At 36.3% G+C, this 8,035-nt stretch overlaps 1 protein-coding gene across 1 annotated transcript; it reads left to right on the forward strand.

Moving 5' to 3' along the window:
* The first annotated feature begins 212 nt into the window (after positions 1–212).
* Positions 213–7,507, forward strand: LOC107786772 (psbP-like protein 1, chloroplastic). The gene is made up of 9 exons (XM_016608280.2): positions 213–372; positions 1,357–1,441; positions 1,533–1,623; positions 2,293–2,376; positions 2,581–2,663; positions 3,154–3,276; positions 3,488–3,559; positions 5,993–6,089; positions 7,177–7,507. The coding sequence occupies exons 2-9, from the start codon at positions 1,379–1,381 to the stop codon at positions 7,278–7,280; spliced, it is 717 nt and encodes a 238-aa protein (XP_016463766.2). The 5' UTR covers positions 213–372; positions 1,357–1,378; the 3' UTR covers positions 7,281–7,507.
* Positions 7,508–8,035: the final 528 nt, after the last annotated feature.

The following is an 8,035-nucleotide window of genomic DNA, read 5'->3' on the forward strand; positions in this document are numbered from 1 at the left end:
GTTAGCCAAAAACACACACACACACACACACACACACACACACACACACACACATATATATATATATATATATATATATATATATATATATATATATATATATATATATATATATATATATTATTATTTTTGGGAGCCGTTAAAATTATATACATTTCTTAAGAATATTCGAGTTTGTTTTGCAAGTGTCAATTTGGTCTTTTCCCTTTATTTAATGGATGTGGATATTGAGAGGGAAGAAGATATTGGATGATGTGGTTTTAGAAGCTCCCCACTAAAACTGTGGTGAAGATTAAGATTAACTGCTTTCTTCCCCTGAGCGCGTGGTAAAAGCTCTCGTTCGCCGGAACTTCACCGCCGGCAACTTCTTAGGTAATTTCAGAACAAGTTTAACGTCACTCTATTTTCTATATTCTTCACATTCTCTGTTCTGTCTCTTGTAAGTTGTAACCATAATTTTATCCTCCAGAGACGTAGGAGTAACAATTTGGAAATTTGTAGTTCGAATTCCCTCTTTAATAACTGCTCTAGACGTCCTATTAATTGTCGGGATTTTCATGCTTTCTCTTTCTTTTCTGGCAATCTTCCAGCACCTTGTGTTAGTATAACATTACAGTGTGAGCCGGATAAAAGTTGTTTACTGTAATATTATGCGTACCTGGTTGGCATGTCACACTTGTAAGAAGTATAAGTAGTAATGTTTGAAGTTGAACAAATTTTAAGTGTAGTATAACCTTTTTCAGAGGCGGAGCTGGGTTTTCAATTTTATGCGTTCTGGATTTTAGAACTGACGACATTAAGTACTAATAACTGGGTTCTAAATTTAATATTTATACATATTTGATGAGTTTCTTAACACAAATACACTATTTGAGCAAAAGCTAATGGGTTCGGTGGAACCTGTAGCCGGGCTTCTGGCTCCACCCCCGACCTTTTTGCCCGACTACCACCTATGTGGTTGCAAAGCATAGCCAGTCCAAAGACTGGGTAAAGGATTTGTCATTATTTGGCCGTTAGCCTAAGAACGATCTATTAATGCTGAATCCTCTAAATACTGACCTGGAATTGAAACGTGATTGACTGATATAACCTTTTCTACCACATATAACCTTGATCAAATTGAAAATCTTGAATTTTTAGTTGCCTATGTAGTAGAACCTTTTTGTACCTTTTACGTCATTCATTTTTGTCATTTGTCTATAGCTGTACTGATTCATACTTAATAAGCATGTATAAACTCACAAGAGCAATATCCTTAATTACATGACTGAATTCATGAAGATGCGGTCACCTAGTTGTAATAACATTGACTGGCTTAGATTTTTCTCATACATATCTGAATTTAAAACTTTGCAGGTCTGCGTTACTGCTTGAAGAGATGGTGTCTTTGCAGAAGTTTCCATCAGTACATCATGCATATATGTTAAATGCATCCCCTCAGGTTCGACCGTCATCTTTCTTAACTGACTGTAACCCTATACCCGTTGTTTCGAAGTTCCTCTTCATTTATAAAAGTGGCTTTGATGCATCAGCAAGGATTGTTTAGGAACAGCCCCAACGGAAGAGGTCCTGGCTTTATCAGATCAGAACAAGTGTCTGAAGTTTCAATTTCCTCTTGCCAAGGTAAACTACCCTAACATGATATGAAAGAAGTCCAATGAAGTGGTTTAGTCGGTTTACTGTCAGTTACCATCTATTTGTCAGGCAACCCAAATTCAGATGGGGGTCTTTGGCTCATGACGAGCAATGTTTCAAACTTCAGGAGCATTTGAGCTTTTCAAGGATCATTATAAGTTCAATGATTTTCACTCCCCCCTATATTTTCTTCTCCCAATTTTTTTGCTCTAGAATTAATCTCATTGATGTTGCTCACAGCCAACTTTTTGATGTGAAAGTTGAGAGAAGAGTACACCAGTTAGACAGTTTAAGCTACTTGATGTATTGTGTGTGATCTCATTTGCTGTTTTTACATTAACTTGAGTGGATACTCTCTATGCTGCCCAATGCATGGGTGAGTTAGTCCGATAGTGTCATCTCTACCATATATAAGATGGTGAAATCGATCCAGTTCAATCTGTTGAAGTGAGAGTTTGCTAGTTGGAGTCCTGGGGTTTATGGTCTTTGAGTTTAACGAGTCATCCTACATACCCAATATTTTCAGAATAGGCTATTTGCTTATTATATTGATCCACATGCAGAATAATAAACCTGCTTGTCCTATTTTGATAGACCTTTTAGCACCAAAAGTAAAGTGGTTAATCATATCCTTTTTATTTGTTGTTTTCCTTACAGATAGACCTGGAAGACGTCAATTTCTTGCCATGGGATCAACAATTGCCCCTTTGTTGCTAATGTCTTATCAGACACCAACATCATGTAAAAATCTTCTTGCAATGTACTTAAATGTCCTTACATGTTAAATCACTTCAGTTTCATTTCTCAATATATCCCTGCTGTATTAGTGTTTCCTAAAAACTGGTGTTGCAAAGTTATCAAAAACAATTATCTTCCATGCACTTTACTGCTTCTTGAAATTTCAATGGCTGATATCCTAAGAGTACACCCTTTGATATGGCTCAGTTGCTGCAGAATCTAAGAAGGGATTTCTGCCCGTCACAGACAAGAAAGACGGATACAATTTCGTCTATCCTTTTGGGTGGCAGGTCCATTCCCTATCTTGATAACAATTGTCTGTTACTTTATGTTTTGCAACTTTCTTTTGCTTTGTCTTTTAGTTGCACAAAAGGTTGCTGGGAAAACTCGTGTTCTGGAGCTGCTTCTGTGGATTTAGCAGTTCTGCATATCTATTTCATTTAATTTCCTTCTGGAATTTCAGCTATCCTTCAAGGGAGTTAAAGGAGCCCCTTTCCCCAGTTAGCTTAGGGCAGGCCTATCTCAGTTTTATTCTTCTTATCTCAAACACATAAGGCCTATATTTCCCCTCCTAGTTTTTTCCACCTAATTTCTGTTTCATCGCATCTAATACAAATTATTTTAAAAACAAAATCTGCAGTTAGAATTTTCTAGTCCTTAGCCACTTTGTATTTGTCATAATTTCACTATTACCTTGTAGATTATTTTTATTTTTGGTTTATTTACTCTTTGCTTGTTCATCTTGTTCTTTTTCATTTTTCCCCTTTTCTCCTGATCCAGGAAGTAGTGGTCGAAGGTCAAGATAAGGTTTTCAAAGATGTTATTGAACCACTAGAAAGCGTTAGTGTAAATGTGATACCCACCAGCAAACAAGATATTCGTGATTTTGGTTCACCACAGCAGGTTTGTAGGAAATTCTAAATTATTTTCTATGGTATTTATGAGAAAACAGGCTAAATTTCCCTGCAAAAGTTTCCTGTTTTGCTGGTTTTCTATGTACTGTCTTTTTAGCTATCTGGATTTTCAGTGTAGTTAGAGTTTTATGGATCGTGTATTGGCTTTTGATTTGAGCCGCATTCCAACATTTTCTCATCTGCTAATATTCACATTGCAGGTTGCTGAAACTTTAATAAAAAAGTTTTTATCATCACCTTCTCAAAAGACAAAACTAATTGAAGCATCAGAGGTCTGTGTTTTCTAGTTCCCTTCCACTGAAAGTTTTTTTTATACCTTGATCTTAGAGTGTTCGTCATGCTATTGCTGTTGTTGTTCAACTAGCCCATCAGAACCTTGAAATGTTTGATGTGTAAATGTCAATGTCAAACTTCGTCTCAGGACTAAATTCATCTGGTTGACATGTTTTGATGTTCCTAAAAAGAAGCAAGCTTGCTAGTGAACTAGCTTTCTCCATGGCTGAAGTTAAATTTGGGCTAACTACGGATCATGTTAGTAAAGCGTTGTTTATCATAGCACACGGTCCAGTTTTAGTCACCATGTCGCTGGTATATGTTAAAATTTCTATGAACTTGAAATAAGAAGGGAAATCATTAATTTGCATAATGCTATCTATATTAGAAGAAGCATCAATAATGGCTAAAAGATTTTATTTAGCTTTTCAAGTTCCCAAAAAAAATAAAATTAATAGCTTCTCGAGTTCCCCATATAATGTTTTTAATAGCTTTTCTTATTGTGTCTTCTTGAAACAGGGAAATGTTCTCTTTCTTATGTTAAATTTCATGATGATTATGTATTACTTACAATAATTTGGCAGGTGAGGGGTGGGCCCGTTATCCACCGAGTTTCAAACTGTGTGCACCTAGACCTCAGGGATTTCTCGATTATCAATAATAATAAAAATAATAGTAATAGTCAATTCGGTATACACATTAGCAACAAAGGATTGGGTTTCAGAAAAGGACCTTTCTATAACATAAATGTAGAAGTCTAAAAGGGAACTATATTTTACCATAAAAAATTTTGAAATGCAAAATTGCCACTTATGTTCAAGGAGAGGTAGAGGTAGGCCGAAAAAGTATTGGGGAAAGGTGATTAGGCAAGATATGACATTGCTCCAGCTCACTGAGGACATGACCAGGGATAGGAAAGTGTGGAGGCTGAGAATAAAGGTAAAGGGTTAGAATAGGTCGCCTAGCGTTGTCCTTGTCTGTAACAGTAGCTTCCGTACATGAGTTAGCATTATTTATGTATTTTCGTATTCCTTGATTTATGTGATTACTTGTCGTTGCTATCATTTCGGCCTTCTGATTACAATATTCAGTTTTAGTTTTATATCTTTGTATTTTTGCTTCGGTCTTATAATCTGTGTGATTGTTGTTGCCTTTCCTTTTATCTTTCCTAAGCCGAGGGTCTTTCGGAAACAGCCTCTCTGCCTTATTGAATGTAGGGGTAAGGTCTGTGTACATACTACCCTCCCCGGATCCCACTTGTGGAATTACACTGGGTCTGTTGTTGTTGTTGTATGTTCAAGGCGTGGCCTCTTTTTTTCGCGAGAATAAACTTTGAATCCTCTCGGCTTATTGTTATGCTGTCTTCACATTTGATATGCAATTACTTTAGGAAAAAGGCTAGATATGGGATGAAAACATCTTCTAGCAATTTGATATGGCGCTGTTAACATGGTGTTATATCATGTCAGCTATAAATTCGGTTACCACTTCAATATGATTTCCGCTCTTCCTAATGATAATTTCCAGGTATTCATGGATTTCCTAGCAAGGCTTCAATTAGCTTAGATTCGTTTAGTCGAAAGAAAGTTAAGTCACTTGTCATAATATTGAGAAATTCTCAGTTGGAAAGGTTTAAGTTGCTACCCTGTGTCCCACGGTCCATCTCCCTTTTGGCCAACAATTTGAGACTTTATGGGAGCTGCTGATATCGTAATGTGAAGTAGCTATGATTATGACTGCATATCACTCTCTTGCCATGCTTGAAAGACGCCAATGGAAAGAAAGAACCAAGAGTTTTCCTTTGAATGAAAAAACAAGTTCATATTCCCTCTAAACTTTTATCTTATCAAAAAAAAAGTTCATATTCCCTCTGTCATCCTTCATCAGAAGACCGTCTCTTCCCTTCTTCCAAAAGAGAAAAGGAAAATATATTGACAGAGTCAATATTCCGCTGATACTATCGTTCTAGTTGTCAGGACCTCCTATTTTTGTTTCGTACTAAAGAAGGAATAATTTCTGGCTTGCCAAAAACAGAAGCAACGAGCTTTTACATCTGATACACATGTAAATTTGACATTGCCGTGAACAATTTCACAGCTTGACTTTTTTACATCTGCTGTACTTAAATAATGCAGAGATTCCTCTTAGGAACCGGTATAGGCTTACCATCTGATTTGTCGAATAATCAGTATATTCTTGGTGCCTCAAGTGTCTGAAATGAAATGCAAGAAAAATCGGTATCTAGGTGAAACTCATTATGTCTTGGCGACTTGGCCTAATTCTCTTGGCCTGTCAATTTCAGTGTCCCATATTGTAGACCGGATGTTTTCTATTTTTTTCCTTGTCATGTTTGTGTTTTCCAGCATGAGCTTATATACTATTGCTTGATGTCTATGAAGTTATTTGACAATCTTTCTCTGATCATACTGTAGCACGATGTTGAAGGGAAAGCCTATTATACATTTGAGTTTGTTGCACAAGCCCCAAATTTTACTCGCCATGGCCTCACTGCAGTCTGCATTGGCAACGGTATGAAACTTATGGTTAAACGGTCGTGATTTGTTTGGTATGAAGTTCTACTTTTTGTTTACTTGAACATTTCAAGCTCGCCTTGACCAAGCCTGATGAAAGAATGGTCTCGAATCTTCTGCCTTTCAGGATTAGAACTTAATTACCTGCCAATTACTTGCTTCATTGTAGTTTTAAAATAAGCATCATTTAAATATCATTTATACATTCACGAGCCTCAGAAATTGGCATGCCAATGACTATTTTTGTTAACTGGCAACTTGATTTAAAAAGGATATTGCTAACCAGCAAGAATTTCTGACATGGCAAATACTTGTTCATCTCCATTAATTTTGTAGCACTATATGTTGGCTTCTGCAAATAAGGTTCAGAGGATACGCATGGCTGGTTTGATATACAATAAAGATGGGGGTTCCATTTAGTTAACTTTTCCGCTCAAAGATCAAGAATCATGCAAATGATGGACATCACTCACCATCTTGGGGTCAAACTCTGTAGCTTTCTATTCGTAATATCAGGGATAATAGAGAAGTGCAGGAAGAGAGTTCAACCTGCACACCCACCTCCTTTAGAAAGCCCAAAATGGTTGCAGTATCAATGTTTTCTATTGTTAACCATAAGACCACATCATTCTCAGAAAAACCATAAGAAATACTTTAACTGGCCATTAGATTTTCTTCTGTTGAATTTCACTTTCCCTCAAAAGAGTTGCTATTTGAGAAATAAAGCGCTGATCAATAACATGATTGCTTCAAATATGAGAATACACCAGTTGATATCAATTTGATGATATTATGATTTGTTATTACATCATGTAGTTAGTTGACCATTTAAAAACTCCTTGGTTTTTAATTGTTTAATCCAACCCCATTATGCAAGGGTAATCCATATTCTAGTAGTGCTTCCAAAGTTCCATCTTACACTACTTTTATAACTCGCAGATATCCTTCCCATTTTCTCGTTTGTGACTTCTGCATTCAGATCAATGTCGTTTGTCAACCTCTTTCTTTTTCTAGTAACTGGGAATTTACAGAATGTTGCACATGTTTACCTGACATTTTCCATTTGAATGTTGATTCTAATGCAGGAAAGTTCTATACATTGACAACTGGCGCAAATGAGAGGAGATGGGAGAAGATGAAGGACAGGTTACATACTGTAGTTGATTCCTTCCAAATTTTCAACGTCTAATGTACTAGAATTTGAATTGTTATCTCGCTTCCTGGTGATAAGTTTCCCAGTTTTTATCTTCTGCACATTCAGGAAAAGTATCTAACATTAGAGGCTGTATAATCTATGTAGATATGAGCTTTCTCCTTTTGTGAATCATTTCGTGCAAATTCATTACACATTTTGTAAAAACAGCAATTGCTGAACATACTCTGTACAACTTCAATGTTACATGTGTGTTTGCTTTATTGCACTCAATATCAAATAGGGATGGCAAGCGGTGCGGGGTGGGTTTTCTCTTAACCCGCAAAATTGCAACCCGCGTCCACCCGCCTCGCACCGCATTAGTATTTTTCTTTCCTTTTTTTTTTTGGGTTAGTTTTAATTATTTTTAATCTTGGCTGGAATTTTTTTTACACTTTTAGTATATGTACTCGTGTTTTTTAAAAAAATTCTAAAGACCTGCCTGGACGATAATTTGGCCTCATCAAGGAGCTTATCCCCGTGCTATCTGTACAAGAATACTAAAGAAAAAAAATTGAAATATGCATACACGTATCATGATAGCACTTAAGTTGTAATTGCCTTTGAATAAAGTGCTCTTTCAATAAAATATAGAATCATACATGAAATTTTGGCCTATGGTCTGATAACGCCGATAAAAACATGATCATTCGTCATGTTGATAAAGTTAGTAGGCATCTGCTCAGAAGATCTTCCAGCCTCAAAGGATTCTGGCAAGGTCAGTTAATGTAGAATTTTTTTTTTCCAGCAAT

This window comes from Nicotiana tabacum, chromosome 20 (assembly GCF_000715075.1).
Source record: "Nicotiana tabacum cultivar K326 chromosome 20, ASM71507v2, whole genome shotgun sequence".
Lineage (NCBI taxonomy): Eukaryota > Viridiplantae > Streptophyta > Magnoliopsida > Solanales > Solanaceae > Nicotiana > Nicotiana tabacum.